Source organism: Leucoraja erinacea, chromosome 3 (genome assembly GCF_028641065.1).
Source record: "Leucoraja erinacea ecotype New England chromosome 3, Leri_hhj_1, whole genome shotgun sequence".
Taxonomy (NCBI): Eukaryota; Metazoa; Chordata; class Chondrichthyes; order Rajiformes; family Rajidae; genus Leucoraja; species Leucoraja erinaceus.
Genome location: NC_073379.1, coordinates 84,810,125 through 84,833,779, shown reverse-complemented (window position 1 = coordinate 84,833,779; position 23,655 = coordinate 84,810,125). Strand labels below are relative to the sequence as shown.

The window sequence follows — 23,655 nt, the reverse complement described above, 5'->3', positions numbered from 1 at the left end:
ATAGGTGACGTTTTGGGTAAAGACCTTTCTTCAGATGCTCTCTGCTCAAAATGCTCCTCACCCAGAGCAATGTACATTTCTACTTTTCACCTGTCGCCTACTGTTTGGAACAGACAATTCAACCATCAATTTACTGTGCTACTCCTTATCTGTGGAATAATGTGACGGGACTGTCATGTCTTCTCTGCAGGGTGGTTGCCAAAGCTGGAGTGGTTTGAAAATGTGCAGATGACGATGATTTTGCAATGTATTTATTTCCAAGTAGAATCTATTGGTCTGAATTTGAATCGACCATTAAGAAAGGAAAAACAGTGTTGGAAGAACACAGCAGGCATGGCAGCATCTGGAGAGAACGGACAGATGTTTTGGGTGGGGACTCTTCTTCAGAACAGTGCATTTTTTGTCAACAAAGTTATGCACATAATATTCCAGGCTGTTGGTTTCTGTGGCAGGTCGTCATCCTGTATGTTGCTTAAACTGTTGTCATTTAATTAATAACTTCGTTTTTAAACTTTAGTGTTCTGTTCACAATATTAAAAATTCTTTACTTTTCCTTGAGAGATATAACGCTGAAACAGGCCCCGCTGAGTTCATGCCGACCAACGATCCCCTTGTGCACTAGCACTATCCTACACACTAGGGACAATTTACAATTTTGCCGAAGCCCATTAACCTAAACACCTGTATGTCTTCGGAGTGTAGGAGGAAACCGGAGCATCCGGAGAAAATCATCGCAGTGACGGGGGAGAATGTACAAACTCCGTACAGACAGCACTCGCAGTCAGGATTGAACCCACGTCTTAGGCAAATTTTCAACATTTTTAGGGTAGCACAGTGGTGCAGCGGAAGAGTTGTTGCTGTACAGTACAGTACAGTACAGTACAGTACAGCAACAACTCTTCCGCTGCACCACTGTGCTACCCTAAAAATGTTGAAAATTTGCCTTTTAATCTTCGAGATGCTGGTACATGAACCGGCGCATTGTGTCTCAATAAATCACTGCTTTCGACTGAAGAAGGGTCTCAACCCAACCTATTGACTGTCCATTTCTTCTACAGATACTGCCTGACCTGGTGAATCTGTTCTTCCTTTGTGTTTTGCTCAAAATACATCAACTGCACTTTTTTACATTTCGATTAAAATAAGTATTTATGTACAATTTATTCTCCCATTCTTATAATGCTCAATAATACCTCAGTCAATTATAACTGTGGGCACTTGCCCAAATTGTCATGCGATTTGCTCCAGCATTTTGCTTTGGAAAATCAGTGATCCCATCACCCCATCCTCCCATCCCTGAATGAAACACCGTAATAGCCCTTCAATGCCATTTCACATGACTGGGAAGTTTATAGGATGTTTCTTGGTTGAAAAGCTCTTGCTGCCTGGGCATAATTACTTTGAGGACATATACCCTGATTGCCTAGGCTGGGTGAGGTGGCCGATGTCTACCTCATCGTGACTTCTACTCTGCCGACGCATCAAAGTTGCCATTGGACGGCGGGGGTTCTGAAACTCCGGCCCGACCGGAGCCGGCAGATCCGTTCCCATTGCTGACTTGCGAGGCCAACTTTACGGGCTGGTATCTTGATCCCTGGGTGGCCTAGTTGTACTGTTCTGGTGCCGTTGGACTTCTCTCGGAGGCCGTAACCTTTGTTGCTCTGACAAAATGGATAATCCAGAAAGGCTCTGGAACCAAGGGTAATGGAAAATTGTTGGTGGACCTGGATGTATTTTCAAGCTTTTGTATCTTCTGCCTGATGGGAGTAGGAATGACTGAGGTGTGAGTGATCCTTGATTATGTCTGCTAATCTCCTGATGCAACGTGAAGTGTCGATGGAGTTAAGTGGGGAGATGGAAGACTGGTTTGCATCATAGACTGGGCTACGTTCACAATTGTATTACCAAGCTGTGATGCATTTGGATACTCTGCTTTCTGTGGTGCATCTGCGTAAATTGGTATGGGTCATTGGAGACAGGCTGAACGTCTTGAGTCTTCTGAGCAAGTAGAGGCATTGGTGTGCTCTCGTGGCCATACGTCAGTGGAGTTGGACCAGGACAGTTGGTGATATTTACACCCGTTTCTTAAAGCTTTCAACCATCTCCACTTCAGCACCATTAATACACAACTCCATCCTACTTCCTGAAGTTGATCACCAGCTGCTTTGTTTTGCTGTTATTGAGGGAGAGGTTGTTGTCATGACACTAGGCTACAAAGCACTCCGCACACGAATTGGCTACTTCCTGGTAGTAGCCAATTCTTTTGTTGCCACATTGGACTCATCAGCCATACAAAACTGCTGTGGAAGCAAGTTATATGTTGTTCTAAGGTGCACAAAAATGCTGGAGAAACTCAGCGGGTGCAGCAGCATCTATGGAGCGAAGGAAATAGGCAACGTTTCGGCCCGAAACGTTGCCTTTTTCCGTTGCTCCATAGATGCTGTTGCACCCGCTGAGATTCTCCAGCATTTTTGTGTACCTTCGATTTTCCAGCATCTGCAGTTCCTTCTTAAACATTATATGTTGTTCTGTTGGGTTGCCCAAGATGAAGGATTATTATTGCCATGTGTATTGAGATACATTGAAAAATATTTTCTGTGCTATCCAGTCGAGCACAGTGATCAAATGAGTACAATCAATTCAATGCAATTTGGAGAAAGTTTATCGTTCTAATATGTAGGTGGGTTGTTTCATGAAGCGAGGTTGGTTATTTTAAGCTTGTATCTGTTAGAAATTGTAAGTGTGATGAAATGTGTGGACCCCGAGGGGTTATTACAGTGGAAATGGAGAAGATGTCTATTTTGGAAGAATCAAGAATTAAGAGTTACTATTTAACAACTGGTGGTCATCTGTTTTAGATAGAACAGAAGAGACATTTTACAATCTTCTTGCCCAACAAAAGGTAGGAGCAGACAATTTGAATATTTTAAAGGCAAAGATAATAGATTCTTGATAAGTAGCAGGTGAAAGATTGCTGCATTCAGACAGGAATGCAGAGTTGAGGTTTCAAAATGGTAGAACAAGCTTGAGGGGCAAATTAAGCTACCCCTGCTCTTTATTTGTAAGTTCCTTGTACTTTTGGTCATCTTTTGGAAATTGTAAATTCTGAAATGCTATGGAATACCAGTTTAAGCATGAAATGTGCACTTTTTGCTTTCAGTTCTATCGCACACAATGGGAGGATTCAAATCAATATGCCCTTCGTCTTAGAATTGTGCCGTGTAGTTCATTAAGATTGCATTTATTTAGCTTAACACTAGTCACCTGTATTATATGTGACTGGTTACATTTCTTTTTCTCGCTTGCTTTTTATTTTCCTCATTTTTGTTTTCCTTCTACATTGTTCAGTTCTATTGGAAGGTGGTCTTTCAATTCAACCTTGGCAAAAGTTGAAAGTCCATTTACAAAATGTTTGTATGCATACCATATGCAGGCACCCACTGCATTCCTTCTAGCATGAAATACAATACATTGTTTAGTTTCATACCGAAGCAAAAGGATTAATTGTGTAGGAAAGAACTGCAGATACTGGTTTAAATCATAGATGGACATAAAATGCTGGAGAAACTCGGCAGGACAGGCATTTCCTGAGAGAAGGAATGGGTGACGTTTCGGGTCGAGACCCTTCTTCAGACGGATTAATTGTTTTGTGTACTTAAGATGTTCGCTTCGGTATTTTAAAACTTAAACCGAGTAAACTAGTTCTGATCAGTGTTGCTACAGTTTAACCACTCTGCCTTTCTGCCCTTTTACTTAAGAACATGCTCACATTGGTATGTTAAATGAAATTTGCAGATTGAATTTAATAGAGTAATACAGGGCTGCCAACATTGGGTGAGAGTTGGGAGTGAGAAATTGCGAGAGACCAAGCCCGAGGAAGCGTAGCGACCGCTTGGGGGGGGGTTGGTTGGAAGAAGGTAGTTCCCCCCCCTCCCATTGGTATGGGGCTTTTGCATTTTTCAGCGTGAAATTGTGCAATATGGTGCATACTGTAGCGAGTCTTTTAACATACACTTGAATGCAATATATATGCTTTAAATTGGATTAGCTATGAATAAGGTTAGACTAAATTAAATTCCTACTTACATTCCACGGTAGAGCCCAGGTTCTGATTAACACGTGCAGCACATGACAGATCTTAGTATATTCATGTATGGAAATCAGGTTATAATCAAACACGGCCCATGTTGACCAACCTGGGTCTCACTGCACACCGGGTACTACTCCTGACCCTGACTCCAGTTGCATACCTTCTCTCATTCCTGACCCTGAGTCCAGCTTTACACCTGCCTCCCCCTATTCTACCCTGATCATAGCTGCTTACCTGCTTAGATTCCCAGTGCTGAACACTCCCCTGATCCCAGCTTTGACTGCACACCTAGTAATATTCCAGATCTTGACTGGATGCACACTTGGCCTTGCTCTTAGTCCCTCTGCACTGACAATATATCTGGCCCTCACTTAAAGCCCCATATCTGACCCCCTGGACTTAACCTATTACGTTCAAGTCCACAGGTGCTTATCTAATGCAGTAATCTTTTATGGGGTACTTCACAGACCAAATTATCTATAACAAAATTTGCTACATCTATTGGCTTCCTTGTTATCTAACATGCTAGTTACTTTGTCAAAGAAGTCATCAATTGGTTGAACACAATTTATCATCCATAAAATTATACCCACTCAGCTGTATAAGTATTATGTTACCATTTCTTTCATTTTCCTTACAAATTGTCCCAAAGTCATTTTCTTTTTTTTAATTTTATTTTTTTATTTTTATTAGAAGTACGGTAAATTACAATACTACACAACACATATATCTTAATACATTTTTTGTACCGCTTCATTTTTTTTTGAGCTTTAAGAAAAAGGTAGAAGTAAGGAAAGTAAAGAAAGTGCGCGAGAGTCGTGAAGTGCAAGAGTGTTGGGAAAAGAAAGCCCCTTAGAAAAGAAGTTAGAGAAGGAAGTAAAGTGAGAAAATAGATCCTAGAAAAGAAAGAAAGAGAAAATAGGAACAATCGCTCTATTATAACATTAAACTCCGCAGAAAGGGGACTACCAACCAAGTCTGTTTTTGTTGTTTTACCTCCCGTTACCAGGTCCTGATACCACTTATTTATTTATTTGTTTATTTAAATTACTATTGCACCTCATACTTGTAATAGGTCCAGAAACATAGACCACGTCTTTTGGAATTGGTCTGCTTTACCTGCTAAGAGGAATCTCATCTCTTCCAGATGTAATGTTTCAAACATATTTGATATCCACATTTTTATTGTTGGTGTGGGCGCATTTTTCCAGAATTTAAGTATAAGCTTTTTTCCCATTATTAGCCCGTAATTAAATAAATTCTTCTGAAACACGTTTAGTTCAGGGTTACCTTCCGATATTCCGAAGATAATCCATTCTGGTTTTGGTACCAGTTTTATTTTGATCAATTTTGAAAAAATATCAAATATTTCATACCAGAATTTTTGGATTTTTGTACAAAAAACAAAAGAGTGCGCTATGGTAGCTTCTTGACACAGGCATTTATCACAGATTGGTGAAACATTAGGGAAGATTTTATTTAATTTAGTTTTTGAATAATATAATCTATGTAATGTTTTAAATTGGATGAGCGTATGTCGTACGTTGATCGAACATTTATGCACCTGTAGTAAATGATTATCCCAGGTCTCTGTTTTACCAAATAAAACAGAATTTAAAATTAAGAAACCTATCTCTTTTAATACCAATAGTCAATAATCCATCGTTTAAACCATCAATCATAGACAAATCATTTATACAATGGGAAAGAATGGGAATCAAAACGCTCGAAGATCTGTATGAATTGGGGAATTTACTATCATTTCAACAACTACAACTGAAATATAATTTGAAAAATAACCAATATTTTAAATATCTTCAAATTTGTGATTATCTGAAAAAACACACAAAAGACTATCATAATATGCCTTCCGACATTGGATGAAGCAATGAAGACAAAGGCAGAATCAGCTAATTTAATATCGTACCTATATAATATCATTTTAAACATAGAAATACCCACAACAGATGGAATTAGAAAAGATTGGGAACAAGAATTAGCTATAAGAACCCAAAGTCATTTTCACGCACAATATTTTCTGTATTTTGCTGTCTTCCTCTCAGCTTGGACTTTTCCTAAATGCAAATTCCACTAACTATATATTTAAGCAATATTATTATATTAAATCTTGAGAGTACATATTTTCTGTGGTATTCATAACACAACAATGATAAAAAGATCTTTGTTTTGATTGCACCTACCAACATGCATACATTATTATATTACAGTTAATATGTACCAGGGGCAAATTTTTGTTACAATGCTTCCCATTCCCAATTACTTTTACATTGAAATGATTGAAATCCAAGTGAAGTTTAAATGGCATCATAAAAGTCAAACCTCCGGAATGGATGATATTCATCACGTGGTTGGTTGGGGTCAGTAACAGTATAATTACTATATTAAACTTTGAATCTTCAGATGTCCTGGTTCAAGCTAAAACTAAAGACAAATAATAATCTCCTCAAACACTCCCCTGCAAGTATCTCTGTCACTCCTTTAAAATATTCCCCTTCTTTGAACAAGCTCTTAAATATCGCATCTGAATCAGTTTCCATCTGATTACACTACTTGAGGATGTTCATCTATGTGTTCAGTTAATAAAACAACGAGATTGGGGACATTTCTATTCAACCTGTCAAAGGAATTTAGGGGGGGGGGGGGGGGTTAGAAATAGTCAGTGAGGTAAACAAACATAATAGTTGAGTGGCAAATGACAATAGTGCTACCTTCCCAATATTTAACTGAATGAAATAATGGGTTATCGGGGCTGTATGTTGTGACAGACAGCCTGACACCTTGCATGTCATTTTAATATTACACTTATCCCATCCCCCTGGATATTCCAGATTAATAAATTAAGGTTTTGCCAACTAATTACAAATCAGGCTAATTACAAATCAATAACATTAACCAACTCTGAAACATGAAGCTGGTCTCAGTTCCCCGCTCTCAGACAACTGGTCTCACTTCCCCGCTCACATCTGGCAGTGTTCTCCATCTGAACCAGGGACCGCGGAGCGTTTTTGAAAGTGGGGAGGCTGAGCCATCACTGATCACTGGCTTTGGGGGTACCCAGTGAAGGAGTGGAGGAACCGAGTGGGGAGAGGGTGTGGAAGTGGGGTGTCCTCCCCCCTCCCAGGGTTGGGACTTTTTGAAATTTGATTTATTAAAATCATGTTTTAGTGCATTGTAGAAGTATGATTTCAATGTTTTTTGTATGAATTATTTTTACGAGGTAACTTTTAAAGGGGTTACTTTTTCCACACAAAGGGTGGTAGGTGTATGGAACAAGCTGCCAGAGGAGGTAGTTGATACAGGGACCATCCCAACATTTAAGAAACAGTTAGACTGATGCATGGATAGGACAGGTTTGGTGGTATGGACCAAAAGCAGGTAGCGTAGCCGGGACATGTTGGCGGGTGTGGGCAAGTTGCGTCAAAGGGCCTGTTTTCACATTGTATCACTCTGACTACATTATACCTCCACCGTGCTTCAAAATCAAGTGATTGAGTTTTATTGTCACATGAGGCTGCTCCATGCCCGGAGCTGCAGTGAGGGACTCGCCAGCCCAGCAAACACTCGCCATCCCGGCTCCCTGTCCGCACCTGTCCCCGCCACTGCTTCTGCTTCCAACTCCCGTGGCCCATGCAGTTGATATTAGTTTTGAAATTTTCGTTGATCACAGAATTTCTCACGACAGAGCATGAGAAATTTGTGATCAACGCGAGAGCGTGAGAATTTGCCCAAATGCGTTATTCTCACGCTCAAAGTGTGAGAGTTGGCAGCCCTGGTAATATAATTCAGCTTGGCTTTGACATTTTTGTTGGGGGGGGGGGGGGGGGGGGGGTGAGAAGGAAGAGGTGGGGAACTGCACTTTGAACAAAATTAATGTGCAGATTTGGTTGATGCATTTCATGTGCTGAATAACATAGAAACTGATCATGGCTGATCGTCCCCTATCAATAACCCGTTCCTGCCTTCTCACCATATCCCTTGACTCCACTAGCTCCTAGAGCTCTATCTAACTCTCTCACAAATCCATCCAGTGACTTGGCCTCCACTGCCCTCTGTTGCAGGGAATTCCATAAATTCACAACTCTCTGGGTAAAAAAGTTTTTTCTCACCTCAGTCTTAAATGACCTCCCCTTTATTCTAAGACTGCTTCAATCACAAGGATGTCCTTCCTCAAGTTAGGAGACCAAAACTGTATGCAATACTCCAGATTTTGTCTTACCAGAGCCCTATACAACTGCAGAAGAACCTCTTTCCTGCTATACTGAAATCCTCTTGTTATGAAGGCCAACATTCCATTAGCTTTCTTCACTGCCTGCTGTACCTGTAAGCCAACTTTCAGTGACCGGTGTACAAGGCCGCCCAGGTCTCGCTGCACCTCCCCTTTACCTAACCTAACCCCATTGAGATAATAATCTGCCCCCTTGTTTTTGCCGCCAAAGTGGATAACCTCACATTTATCTATATTATTATACTGCATCTGCCACGCATCTGCCCACTCACTCAACCTGTCCAGGTCACCCTGCAACCTCCTAACATCCTCTTCACAGCTCACACTTTGTGTCATCCGCGAACTTGCTAGTGTTGCTCCTAATTCTCTCTTCCAAATCATTACTATATATGGTAAACAGTTGCGGCCCCAACACCGAGCCTTGCGGCACTCCACTCACCACTGCCTGCCATTCTGAAAATGACCCGTTCACTCCTACTCTTTGTTTCCGGTCTGCCAACCAATTTTCTATCCATGTCAACACCCTACCCTGAATAACATGTGCTCTAATTTTAGTCGCCAGTCTCCCGTGCGGGACCTTACCAAAGGCTTTCTGAAAGTCTAGATATACTACATCCACTGGCTCCCCTTCATCCATTTTACTTGTCATATCCTCAAAAAATTCCAAAAGATTAGTCAAGCATGATTTCCCTTTCATAAATCCATGTTGACTTGGACTAATCCTTTTACTGCTATCCAAATGGCCCATTATTACCTCTTTAATAATTGACTCAGTATCTTTCCCACCACCGAAGTCAGGCTAACGTCTGTAATTCCCCGTTTTCTCTCTCGCTCCTTTCTTGAAAAGTGGGATAACATTAGTTATCCTCCAATCTACAGGAACTGATCCTGAATCTATTGAACATTGGAAAATGATCACCAATGCGTCCACTATTTCTAGAGCCACCTCCCTGAGGACCCTGAGATGCAGACCATCAGGTCCAGAGGATTTATCATCCTTCAGTCCCATTAGCCTACCCAATACTATTTCTCACCTAATGAAAATTTCTTTCAGTTCCTCTACCCCCTTAGATCCTCTGTCCTCCAGTACATCTGGGAGATTGTTTGTGTCTTCCTTAGTGAAGACAGATCCGAAGTACCTATTCAACTCTCCTGCCATTTCCTTGTTGCCCTTTATAATTTCACCCGTGACTGCCTTCAAGGGACCCACATTTGACTTTGCTACTCTTTTTCCTTTAAGATATCTAAAGAAGCTTTTACTGTCCTTCTTTATATTCCTGGCCAGCTTCCCTTCGTACTTCATCTTTTCAGCCCGTATTGCCAGTTTTGTTTCCTTCTGTTCTCCTATGAAAGTTTCCCAATCCTCTGGCTTTCAGCTACTCTTTGTTGTGTTATACATCTTTTCTTTTAGTTTTATGCTATCCATAACTTGTCTTGTCAGCCACGGTTGCCTCCTACTCCCCTTAGAATCTTTCTTCCTTTTTGGAATGAAATGATCCTGCGTCTTCCGCATTATGCCCAGAAATTCCTGCCATTGATGTTCCACCGGCATTCCTGCTAGGATTCCTTTCCAGTCTACCTTGGCCAGCTTCTCTCTCATGCCTTCATAGTTCCCTTTGTTCAACTGCATCACTGACACTTCCGATTTAACGTTCTCCTTCTCAAATTGCAGATTAAAAAGAATCATATTATGATCACTACCTTCGAGCGGTTCCTTTACCTCGAGTTCTCTTATCATATCTGGTTCATTGGACAACACTAAATCCAGAATTGCCTTTTCTCTGGTCGGCTCCATTACAAGCTGCTCTAAGAATCCATCTCGGAGGCATTCTACAAACTCTCTTTCTTGGGGCCCTGAACCAACCTGATTTTCCCAGTCTACCTGCATATTGAATAACAAAATATGTCAATTTTAAATGCTTGTTTTTTTTATAGCTAGGAGTCGGTAAGCCAAAGGAGTTGATGTGGTTGGAAAAAGGGTGTTGTATTGTAGAAAGAATGCAGAGATAACAAAAAATGAACGGGGAATAGAATTTGATTGCCTTGCGTTCAACCAGCTGAGTTAATAAACATTTATTTGTAATTCACTGCAATGAACACACCTAATTAATTTGGAGAAAGGCCTTGATGCTCTGTAAAACAATCATTTTGTCTTCCTGTTGAGTCAGTACATGTTTGTGGATTGCTGTCAACAGCAAAATGATTTCTCATTGTGTGCAGCAAGGGATATTTTCTCTCCCTTGACTCACTTGGGTATACGTACTGATATTTTCCCATCTAGGCATTCCCAGGGGGTTGAGGGTGAGGGGGGGGGTGGGCGTGGATGACTGTATTTATGCACTGAATCACCACACCAATGTCAGCTGTACCTCTATTTGTTTGCTCTAGTTGCTGAGTCAGAAGCTTTGAGAAACATAGCAACATAGAATATAGGTGCAGGAGTCGGCCATTCAGCCCTTTGAGCCAGCACCGCCATTCAATATGATCATGACTGATCGTCCAAAATCAGTACCCCGTTGCAGCTTTTTCCCCGTATCCCTTGATCCCCTTGGCACTAAGAACTAAATGTAACTCTCTCTTGAAGTATCTCCCACTTCAAAGACATGAGCTCACAATTGTGGCTGATGATCTAGTGCAAGGCTAAGGGAATGTTGCACACATTGCCATTTGGAAAAGGAGGGGTAAACACAAGCCACGCCTGTTCTTAGTTAACTGTAAAAGATCCCCAGCACTATTTTGAAAGGGAGGGGAATTTTCTGTGACACTATCACGTTCTTTGTTGTGACAACATTTCTACCGTCACATTTCCTCCACTGCAAAAGAGGCAGCATTTCTAAAGTGCTTAATTGGCTGAAAAGTGCTTCAGAACATTGAGAGATGTTAAATATGTTATTAAAGCAAATCTTGCAATCTTGCTCTCTGGGATTCAACATAAAACAGAAATTTTGTCTTAAATATTTCAGGCTGTATTTTCCTGCATCTGAGAGGACAGGTAGGCCTAGTCAGTTCAGAAATTAGTTGCTGCATTTGAAGCAATCTACTCTAAAGGGAGGGGATGTTAACGTGGAGGACTGTGCAGGTTAGGATGACTTATGTAAGACATTTAGACTGTTATAGGCTGGTTGTAACGTTGAAGTGACCTTGCTGTTGAGTGCCAAGGCACATTGGGACAAGAGACTGAAAGAAAGTTGGCAACAAAACAACTGGCATCGTAGAAAGAATATATGTTTAAATGAGCAGTTTGTGGTCTGTTAATTATAATAAACACACTTTGTCTATTCTTTGCAATTGTTGTAAATGCCTTTGGCAATGGGCTGGGAATAAAGCTGCTCCACAGTGACATCTGGTGACTAGAGCCTAAGACTACATGTGCAGAGAACCAGTTTTTAACAACTCCAAGTAAATGTCCTGCTCTTAATGCAGTAAATGATCTACTCATGGTCCAGCAGTTAATGGAGTACTTCTCCTGAAAATCAACTAACCCAGAACCTCCAAATATATACTTTCACAGTAGTCACAGATTAACACTATTAATAAGCTAGATGCAGGAAAAATGTTCCCAATGTTGGGCGAGTCCAGAACCAGGGGTCACAGTCTTAGAATAAAAGGGAGGTCATTTAAGACTGAGGTGAGAAGAAAACTTTTTCACCCAGAGAGTTGTGAATTTATGGAATTCCCTGGCACAGAGGGCAGTGGAGGCCAAGTCACTGGATGGATTTAAGAGAGAGTTAGATAGAGCTCTAGGAGCTAGTGGAGTCAAGGGATATGGGGAGAAGGCAGGCACGGGCTATTGATAGGGGACGATCAGCCATGATCACAATGAATGCGGTGCTGGCTGGAAGGGCCAAATGGTCTCCTCCTGCACCTATTTTCTATGTTTCTATGTTTAATACAATAATGTTAATGACTGAAGATGTCCATGTTCAGCATATGAATGCTTGACTTGACCTACACATATGAATAAGTGTTTGGGAGACGGGCAATCTTGTTTTTCTCGCTGCTTTGGGCCTTGGAGCTGCAGGACCTCTGTGTGGGACCTCTGTTCTTGGTTGCGTTCTCAACTTGCCAATTGTTTGGTTTGTGCGCAGTTTACAGGAAGGAAGCCATGCTGTAACCTAGGGATGACCTGTATGTTGGTATTGCAGGGTAAATGATGGCAGTGTTTCCAGTTCCTGAGCAAAGGAAAGAAGATCATTCTATAGTGAGTGTGTTATGTTTATCTTAAACACATTCTGTTAATTGCCCCGTGTTTATGATTTTTTTTGCATTTATTGAAGATTAGGGATCATAACTTTATTGAGTATTTCTTGCCCAATTTCTTGCTGTGTGATATACTTATCACAGTATTATAATCACTAAAAGTAAATGATTTCTTAGCACATACTTTTTGAGAAAAGGCAGCTGTGTTGTGGGTTTTTAAGTGCTGAAAAATTGAAGTGGAGGGAGCCACTTATTTTCCTTATTATACATCTTTGGAATAATAAAGTGTTTATCAGCCAACAGAGCAATGTTTTCAAGGTAGACACAAAGTGCTGGAGTAACTCAGTGGATTTCAGCAGCATCTCAGGAGAACATGGATAGGTGACGTTTTGTGTGTTTTCTAGGCACATTAGATACAGGTACTGACCAATATGTATGTTTTTAAAGAAACGGTCAATAAGCTAGTTTGCTATTCCAAAAAACGCAATGAATTATGGGATTATGGAAAGTTCATTTGAGAAAATAAAATTGAACGGGGGTGCCAGGTAGCGGGAGAGCAGGGTGTAACAGCGAGAGAACGGGGGCGGATGCGAGTGGGAGATGGGGAGAGACTGGACCGGCGGAGAGACGGTGAGAGATGGGGGTGAGAGAAGGAGGGAGAAAGACGTTTGTGTTTTGCTTGCAGATGTGTTTAGTTTAACATTCTGCGGAGTGCTGGGGTTTGCACGTTGGTTGCAGAGGTAAGCAATGTTCCCCAGTCCCTCCCTCCAGTTCGGGGATGAGGGGGGGGGGGGGGGGGTGGGGGGGGGGGGGGGGGGAGGGGGGAAGAGAGTGGAGGGGGTAAGTGAGTGGAGGGATTGTCCCAACACCTGGGTGTTCATGTGGGTTGTCGGGGCCTGCCGTGAAGCCGCTATAGTGAGTTCCTCTCTCCCCGTTGCTTCACCTTTACCTGCGGAAAGGCGTCGCTCTGTAGGAAGGAACTGCAGATGCTGGTTTACACTGAAGGTAGACACAACGTGCTAGAGTAACTCAGCGGTACAAATCTGCCTCCAGGGGTTATGCAGGAGAGGTGTGCGTGGTTCGCCACTGTATAATAACCCTGTATAACCTGGGAGGGCAGCCCGAGTGAGAATGGAACCCATACACCCAGGCTGAGGGGGACCGGACCGTGATTCATTTGATGGTTACTGCTGAGATTTCTGTACGGACCAGTGGAGAAGGGGGAACTGGTGTCGCTAACTCCAGTAGCAATTCAACAATGCTTGCAGCACCGGAGACCCGTTTCAATCCTGACTACGAATGAAAAGCAGGTCTGTATACACGCAGCAAACCAGCTGCCAAGAATGTTTATCTCCAGTGACCTATGACCTGGGCATGTGCAGTCGAAATACCGAACTTGCTTATTGACATGTATTACACAAAGGGTTTAATTTATTTTTAGTGAGCAGTTAAACTGATTTTGCTCTAGCCCTTTCCACAAACATATTCCCCACAGCACTGTTAACAAATCGTTCCTCAGGAAAATACATTTAACAATCCCTGAGGCTCAATGTGATGATGTTTGATCCACAAGTATGAATCATTAATGAACTATTCCTGTCAATGCTAACATTTTCTAACTTGGACGCAACACACCAAGAATAGGTAACTAATTCTAAGCGAAATGTTAATTCCCATTCTGGAGTCTCGGAGTAAAATATTAAAATTATTTTCTGGAGTGAATACTGAATCTAAAAAATAGAATAAAAATATTGTTATTTTTTACCCAGAATCTTCATGGACGCACATGTTCTGGATGTAGACTGCAGCTTTCTACCCCGTGTTAGTTTTCTGATTGTCAGGGAACCTACCATCAAAGATCAGTCTCATCTCCAATCTATGAAGCCCAGATTTCTTTTTTTTTCTCCCTCACCCTGTTCCCTTCCACCACATCCCTCCCTCTGGCCTGACATCTCACTCCTCCTCTTCATCTAACACTCTTAGCTTCTTCTCATCTCTGTACTTTATCATTTACTCAGCCCATCTGCCAGTCAACTCCCCCCACCTGTATCCACCTAGTGTATGACTTGCCAAGCTTTGCCCACCTGTTTGGGAGTGTAGATTGGTTTATGCATGCAACCAATCATATATAGCTCAGCATCACTAACCCCACCTTACTGTATCATTTATACTAACACCCACTTCCCATGCTACGCAGTTTGGTAGCAGACTGGAGTCAGTGACTACTAACATGTTGTCAAGTCTGAATGTACATTAAAGACTATCTTATGTTACATGTGTGTAAATGTCTTATTTACAGGGAGGAAACTAGAAAACTCAGGAAACCCAATGAGGTTACTCCACACACACGCACACACACACACACACACACACACACACACACACACACACACACACACACACACACACACACACACACACACACACACACACACACACACACACACACACAGAGCACTGGAGATCAGGGCTGAACCTGGTCACTGAAGATGTGAGGCACACTTTTGCTCGCTTTTCGCTGCTGCCTTAATCTGTCAACTTTATGGACAGTGTATTCCAGATCCTGACCACTTGCTGTGTAAAGTTCATTTTTAACCTGCCTTTTGTGGCATTTTTGCTCATGACCAAATATCTTTGTCCTCTGATTACCAACTCTTCTTTCACTTCGAACATATCCAGCTTATTTACTCTATTAAAACAATTCATGATCTTAAACAACTCTCAAAAATGTATTTGTTTTAAAAGCTATTTTCTCTCGTATCTCCTTGTATACCCCGTGTATACCAATCTTATCAGATCCTCTCCCTACCCTCACCAAGTCCTAGTCCACAAAATGTGCTTCTCCAAATCCTTTTCCTGGGGATTTTATTGGTTTTAAACATTACCTCCTCATGTACTCAATGACATTTTAACAAGCTCCTTTCTGAACATTGTACTCCTGGTATCTCTGACTGCACCTTTTTTGCCAATGTTCCATGCAAGAATTTTCCTTTTTTTTTCAAAGTATATCTGTGGATCTAAGAAAGCTGTAGCATCAAATGGTATGAACAGTTTAAAAGGGGTTTTCAAACATGGCAGAACTAGTTTACATCCAAGGAACAAAGTGTTGAAAAACAAACGCTGAAAATCAACATCAAGTCACAAACCCTTTCTCAAAGTCTTTTTTATTTTGAACATCTCCAGTCTCTTTTTCACATCTGAACATTTGGAGTTCTGTTTTTATCTCCAGTAAATGGTATTGCTTGTAGCAGTCATGGAAAAAAGATGTGTCGGTGCAGTTCAAAAGTAAGGATGTGACTGTGTCTGTGGAAAAAAAAACTGCGGCATACCAGGAAGTCTTTTAAAAAGCTTGCGGCTGGCTTTATACCAGCGTTTAATGTAGTGAAGTATCCTCATGTGACTTGCTTTTTGAAATGGGTTTTATGATTCCTGACAGGCTCCTGCCGATGAGGTGAATTTGGAATAACTAGACATAGTCATGTGTAACTGAGTTTGGAGCAGTATCCTGAAGAATGTCTCGTTGAGTAGTATGCATGTGTAATTATAAATAGATATGATTTGTTGCATCTGCCAATGTAAATTTTCTGCTTTTACATTTAATTGTATGATTAAGGCGATAAATTAACCGAACCATTTAGGTTAGGAATCAGTGCCACTGAAGGAACAGTCCAGTAACAAACTGCTTAGTAAAGTCTAGTTTAGAGATACAGCTAAATGGCTCATCAAGTCCACACTGACCAGCAATTAACTGTGCAGTAGTTCTATCCGAAACACTAGGGACAATAGCACTAGAGAATAGCATTTAAAACTAGGGAGGAAACCAGAGGACCCATCGAAAGCCCACATGGTTACAAACTTAGTACAGACAGCACCCATAGTCAAGGGTCGAACCGGGACTCTGGAGCTGTTTGGCAGCAATTCTATTGCTCCGCCACCTTGCTGCCTTTAGAATTCTACCCACAGTTGCTGTTGGCAGAATTCTAAATTAGTCGTTTCATCATGTTAAGTGCATGTTGTACGATCTCCATTGTGTCCTCTCTTCCACATCCACCCATATCTCCATGCTCTGTTTCAAAAACCGGTAGGTGCTGCCATGTTTGTCATACGCCTACTGCTGGTTTCAGGGACCCTCCTGGTTCCATTTTCTGACTTCAGTATTAGGTGGTGAACTATATGGATAACGATCATTAACTTTTAAGAGGTTTGCAGTAGATACAAATGTTTTTACAGAGGATGGTCTTTGTAGTCGTCATACTGCAGGAAGGGGATGATTGAGTGGAAAGGATGCAGAGAGAGATCACCGGGATGATAAAAGGACACAAAGTGTTGGAGTAACTAAGTGGGTCAGGCAGCATCTCTGGAGAACATGGAGAGGCGATGCTTTTGTGTCGGGACCCTTTAGGGCAGGGGTGTCAAACTCATTTTAACTCATTTTAGGTCACGGGCAAAAGGCGACTTCATGCGCGCCAGATCGAGTCGTGCACGCGCGAACGCAGTCCGATCTGGCACCGCGGACAGCTGCAGCCCGCTCTGGCATCGGGGAAATCATCCCATGGGTCAGATCGAGCCTCTTTGAAGGCAGAATGCGGCCCGCCGCGGGCCACGAATTTGACACCCCTGCTTTAGGGATAAACTATCCCGACACGAGACAACTGAGGAAGGGCCCCAATTCGAAACATACTGAAGTGAGGTCCTGACCTGAAACTGTTCTCCAGAGATATTGCCTGACCCGCTGAGTTACTCCATCACTTTGTCTTTTTTTTTGGAAACTCAAGCTCATCCACTTTTTTTTTTCTTATACTTTGTGCATTCATATACAACGCATTGACTTCAGTATTCACCTCCCCTCTCACACTGCTCACAATGGGGCCCTAACCTTACTCTCTTATCACTTCTCGAACTTTCCTTCCCATTAATTTGGGAGTCTTTTGTAACTTTTCCTGTAGCCACTTCCCCTTCAACTCCATCTTTATACTCCCAATTTGTCAATCCCTCCCCCCCACTATTTAGTTTAAACCCACACGTGTAGCCCTAGCAAACCTGCCTGCCAGAATGTTGGTCCCCCTCCAGTTAAGGTGTATCCCGTCCCTTTTGTACAGGTCACCCCTACCCCAGAAGAGATCCCAGTGGTCTATAAATCTAAATCCTTGCTCCCTGCTCCAGCCCCTCAGCCACACATTAAGATCCCCTATTCTCCCTGTTCCTGTCCTCACTAGCACGTGGTACTTGAAGCAATCCAGAGATAACCACCCTGGAAGTCCTGCTTTTCAGTCTTCTTCCCAACTCTCTAAACTCGCGTTGCAGAACCTCCTTCCTCTTCTTCCCGATGTCATTTGTGCCGACGTGCACAACTACTGCCGGCTGTTCACCTTCTCTCTCGAGGATGTTCTGAATTTGGTTCACGATATTGAACCCTGGCACCAGGGAGGCAACACACCATCCTCGAGTCTCGCCTGCCGCCATAGAATCTCCAGATAGCAGAACATTTTTACTCGTAGTTGAGATGCCTAAACTGTTTTCTTGAACAAATGCTTTCTGGAGTTCTAATAGAGTTTCACAGATCTGAGGAAGAACTTTTCAGTGTAGAGAATGGTTGGAATCTGGAACTCACTGAGTCTTTTGCCATATTTAAAATTAGCTGGAGCAGCACTTGAGTTGCCATGGACTTGAAACCTATGGAGTAAGTGGGTTTAGTATAGATGGTTCTTAATTAGTCGCATAGATTTGGTGGGCATAAAGACCTGTTCTGTGCTGTTTGATTGTGACTATGCAGGGCCACTTAAGTCACATCAATTTTTTTGTGGAAACACTTCTCATGATTGGAGAAGAGACGTCGTCACAGATTGTTGCTGTCTTGTTGATTTTTTGAGCATGTATATTTTTTCTTCTAAAGGTGTTTGTCCCTTGGTAGGGGCAGGGAGCCAAAGAATGTGTTAATGCCAAGGTACCAGATATCTTCTGAATGTTAACAAATTGACACCACTTTTGATATTCCCAAGGCTGACCAGTCACCATTATCTTCAGATGACACCAGGGAAATTTAATTAACCAGTTAATGATGAACGTGTCTTTCTCTCTTTAACCCCATGAAACCAGAAGTGCAAGGTGTAACACTCTTGAGCATAAAGCAAGTGGCTCCTTTAATGGTTCGTTTGAAACATTTTGAAATAATAAGTGTGTACTATGAATTAAAATAGTCAATGTGATGTTAAACCATGTACAGAAAGTGAAGGGAAGGAAGATTAGATGACAAGATTGAAAGGAGCAGTTTACTTATTTAAATTTCCAACAATAAAACTTAAACTTGTCAAGTTGATAAAAGCAGCAAATAGACTGGAAATTACATGACAACATTCTGTGACGTGTTTACTTCATAATCCAATATAAAATGCAAGAACATATTACTTGTCAGTGCTGACTTGTTGAAGAAACCAGATATTGTAATTCTACTTTTCCGAAATCCTATTTCCATAGTTGTATTACTGCATAGTAACTTCTTGATTTCTATGTTTAATTGTGCGTTCATCTTTGCCAGTGGTTGCTGTGGCTTTCGGGCATAATTAAAGAGGGGAAGTGGGAAGGACATGTTATTAGTTTGCTATTATTTGGACAGCCCTTTTGCGACTTGTTCCTTGCTTAACAATGAATAGTTTGTCATTTTTTCACTGGCTGGCACTTATTTGAAATGCATTCTTAATAGTTGGTGTTAAAATGAAATTATTACATGTCTCTGCATTCCCCATTATTGCCCTTGTCATCATAGCAGTATTCTGTAAACCATTATTGTGCTGTCTGGAATTGGTTTTTGATCCATGCCTTTTTATGCTTGTTGGTAAGTTTCAGAGCAAAGGATTAAGAATTGATTTATTCTGTTGAACAATGGTTGTTGTCTGAATCTGTACAGCCTTGCAACTTACAAACTGCAGATTATATCAGGATAATTGTGAGAAAGATGGGTGAATATTTTTTTCTTACCTTCAGAAAAAATCTATAAAAACATTTTTATTATCTAAGCAAATATTTCAATGGACTGAAGTAATAAAGATGGTCATGGGGCTATACTGCACAGAATCAGGCCAGTTGGTCCAACATCCATGCCAACCGAGACGTCGGTCTGAGCTCATCCCATGTGGCTGCATCTGACATGTATCTCAAAACATCCCTTGTTTCATATCTTGAAGCTTATTTTGTATCCAAGTGGCTAGTTGCTCTGGATCCAATCGCATCTAAACTTCCAGACAAGCATACCATGCAGTACCATGTCAAAGGCTGCAACATCCTCATCAATCTTCTTCATCTCTTCAAAAAATACTCAATCAAATTGGTGAGACAATACTTCCCACAAAACCATGCTGACTATCCGTAATCAGTTTTTGCCTTTCGAATTGATGGTAGACCACATTTTGGACAACATTCAGATTCAGATTCAATTTTAATTGTTATTGTCAGTGTACAGTACAGTACATGGTGAAGGTTCAGTGGTATATGGGTCAAACATAGACTGTTGGGGTTAATTTGCTTCGACAACTTGGCATGGACGAGTTGGGCCAAAGGGCATGTTTATGTGCTGTACAGCGTTGACTCAACTCAAGAGCCAAGATTGCAGTTCTGTAATGAAATGTAGACGTTAAACTTTTTTTTCTCACTTGCATTTTCAGATGGAATTCCTCAGGTTTATTACTTTGGTCCATGTGGAAAATACAATGCCATGGTGCTTGAATTACTGGGACCTAGCTTGGAAGATTTATTTGACCTTTGTGACAGAACATTTTCCCTTAAGACCGTGCTTATGATTGCTATACAGCTAGTAAGTATTCCAGCCCTCATTTCACTCAATAAGAACTTGTTAATTAATTATCAACAAATCTATATACTTAGTAAGTTATAAATGTTCTCTTTTAAGTGATGTTGAAATGTGGAATAACTCACTTCTAATGATTTAAAGCTCGGAGCTGAGGTGGGTTTTTTGACACTGGTGATTTCCTACTCTCGTGCTGTTGAGTAATGTTACTTACTTTTTCTCATTCCAAAATTGAGCTAAGAATTAAGAATTTTACTTAAAATAGACCTTGCACAAGATGACATTAGTCTTGAAACAAAAATGTGAAGCTGATCATGGAGTATTAAATTGAATATTAACTGAATCTGGACATCACTGAAGGAGGGAACAGTCTCAACCAGTCATCATGCTACAACCCCAACATTAACAGAACCAGCAAAGCAAACTAGTTATTGGTGCTAATGGAAACAAATCACTAAGTAGTGAACCATCAAAGATCTGGGCATTTCAATCCTATTCTCTCCTTATCTAACATCCAGCTGTCTTCTTTTTGGCCCTAGTCTTTGGCTCTGACTCCACCTACCTGACAATCCACCCAGCCCCCCCCCTCACCTGTATCCACCTATCACTTGCCAGGATTTGTCCTGCTCCACTTATCTTTTCTAGCTTTCTCCTTCTTACTCCAATTGGTCTGAAGAAGGGTCCTGACCCAAAACGTTGCCTGCCCATTCCTCCCCACAGATACTGCCTGACCCGTTGTGTTCGTACAGCACTTTGTGATTTACAGTTCCTTTGTGCCTCCTTGGAGTCATCTTCGTCTCTCCTGTAAAATCTCTGAATCATGGTTATGTTGTAAACAAGTCTTTCTCTATTGCTTGGTCAACTTTCTATTGATGCTGCTACTTTCAATTTATTTCCTGGTTATATATCAGTTTGTATCTGATGTGAGTTTGTGATGTGAATTCACTAGAAGGTTTGGATCAATTTAATCTGCCAGCAGATTTCACTTGGATACTCTGCACAATGTCATCAGCAGTAAAAGCTCTGTGATGGTGAAAGTGATATTAAGGCTCAAATTAGACAGGTTTCACCTCCACTCATCCAGCCTTTTTTTTAAGAAGTCCAAGAGAGGGACAAGAATGCATTTGGCTGTTTACATGCTTGAAAGTGTCAGAGGAATTGAGAAACAAGGCTCCTTTGCATTAAAACAAGGCGAAGGGCTGATTATATGGTTTAAGAAAGGGAAAAAGTAAAATTAGATGATTTACCAATGATGATTAGGTAGTGGCAAACAAGCTTTACAAGCCTGAAGATTGAAGAAATAAATAGTCAATTTGACATATTTAATGAGGAGACATTTTTTTATATTTAATTTAATTTCTGTGTCCCTTCCACCATCAGAGTTACATCAGAGTTAATCCTTTTCTTCCATGCAAATGTGATCGATCCTTCATCAATTCTTCATAACATGGAATTTTTGTGTTGTAACGACTTCAATGTAAATAAATTGTGAATTGATGTATATACTCCTGCCTATTCCGTCAGATCATTGATGAATTTTTACTCCAATGCCATTTTCTCCTCTTATCCACGGACTTTTGGGTGCTGCCAATATATACTATCAGCAAAGGGATTTGAGGTTGTCACGGTCACTCTGAAAGATCCTTCTCCATTTTGTGAGATCATGGCCCTGGGATTCATGGACCATTTCATGGTGACCTTGAGAATATCCTTGTTTTGTTTCCTCTTGATGGCACTCTGAGTAGAATACCTGTTTTTGGAAATCCAGTTTTAGAACAAAGTCTAGGGCAGCATAGTAACTGTAAAGCGAAAGAAGAGCTTAACATTTGGATAATATTTTATGAAAGCATATTCAATGATTTTTCCACTTAAAAAAAAAGGTGTCTATTAATTTTCTATTTTTACAATGTGTTTTGACAGAATAATGTTTTGCTCAAGTGCATTGCACAACAAGCATAGCATGGTCAATACAAGGCATCTTAGACAGTAGCCAATAGGTGTTTTAATTATTTTCTTTCACTGAACTCACTTGTTAGATTTGCTCAAGTTTTTACTTTTATTCTATTTTATTATGCCCAATGTTTTAGCCAAAGAAATTCCTCCAGTTTGTTCTTGGTACAGTTATATTTTGTGTTGTTTATTTGTGTTCTATTGACGTTGTCTCTCTCATTTTACTCCTTCTAAAAGATTTCCCGAATGGAGTATGTTCACTCAAAGAACTTGATATACAGAGATGTAAAGCCAGAGAACTTCTTGGTGGGAAGACCGGGAAGCAAAAACCAGAATGTAATTCACATAATAGATTTTGGGCTTGCAAAAGAGTATATAGACCCAGAGACAAAAAAGCACATCCCTTACAGAGAACATAAAAGCCTTACTGGGACGGCAAGATACATGAGCATCAATACACATTTAGGAAAAGGTAAGTAACTGGTATTGATCCACAAACTTTAGTTTACAGGTTAATATCTATGATATGTATTGATTATAAAATGCTAGAATTGTGCATAACTAAATTGTGTATAACTGTATTGTTTAACTTGTCTATTCTAAACAAAATTATATTGGAGGAGAAATTATTACTCTTTCCTGCTTGAAACGTTGTTTAAAATATGTAGTAGAAATGCATATTTGACTAGATATAGAAAACGGTCATAGATTCGGATATTTTCATCTAAATCTTCTTAAAGGTTGATATAGATATGGGAACATAGTTGCAATTTTTAATATTTTGTTTCTTGTATTATCTGCAGAGTAAATTAAACTTTCACTGACCATTTTCAACAATCTAAAGTCAATGTTGTATATATAAGAGATGTGTTTTTCACCAAATAATTTTGTGGTAATGCAGGAAACATTGTTCCTGTGCAAAGTCTCACTGAAACACTTACACTGTTGCAGCAACTAATTTTAAATGTATCAGTTAACGTTTTTTTTTACAAGCTCACAGCTGCAATACATTTCATACATTCAAAAGATATCCATTCCTGTTTGCCGTTTATACATGAAGTGATGGAACAAGTACCTTTCATATGTTTCTGGAAACTGTTTGGTCCTTGAATCAGAAGCCGATCCTCTGTGGAGATATCCCTTGCTTGTGAATTCCTAGATGCAATTTCTTACTGTTGGAATTGCGAACTGAAAGGAAGAGGTTGCTGCTTGGTTTGGAGTCTGAATTAATTTCAACTAGATTTGCACTTCAATACTATGTCTTTCCAAAATGGTCAATGCTAAAATAAAAATCTAGTCTGTTTGAGATAATATTTGGAGTTTAACCAAATGTTAGCAATATCTCAGATAATGGAAATTGATGGTTGA

General features: G+C 40.6%; 1 protein-coding gene across 11 annotated transcripts in view; it reads left to right on the top strand.

Moving 5' to 3' along the window:
- LOC129695798 (casein kinase I) overlaps window positions 1-23,655 on the top strand; it is a 207,850-nt gene that overhangs the window by 129,598 nt on the left and 54,597 nt on the right. For all 11 annotated transcript variants that reach the window (XM_055633116.1, XM_055633114.1, XM_055633115.1 and 8 more), the window contains exons 5-6: window positions 20,195-20,343; window positions 22,525-22,759. In XM_055633116.1, coding sequence (XP_055489091.1) covers window positions 20,195-20,343; window positions 22,525-22,759 — 384 coding nt within the window. The remainder of the gene's footprint in view (window positions 1-20,194; window positions 20,344-22,524; window positions 22,760-23,655) is intronic.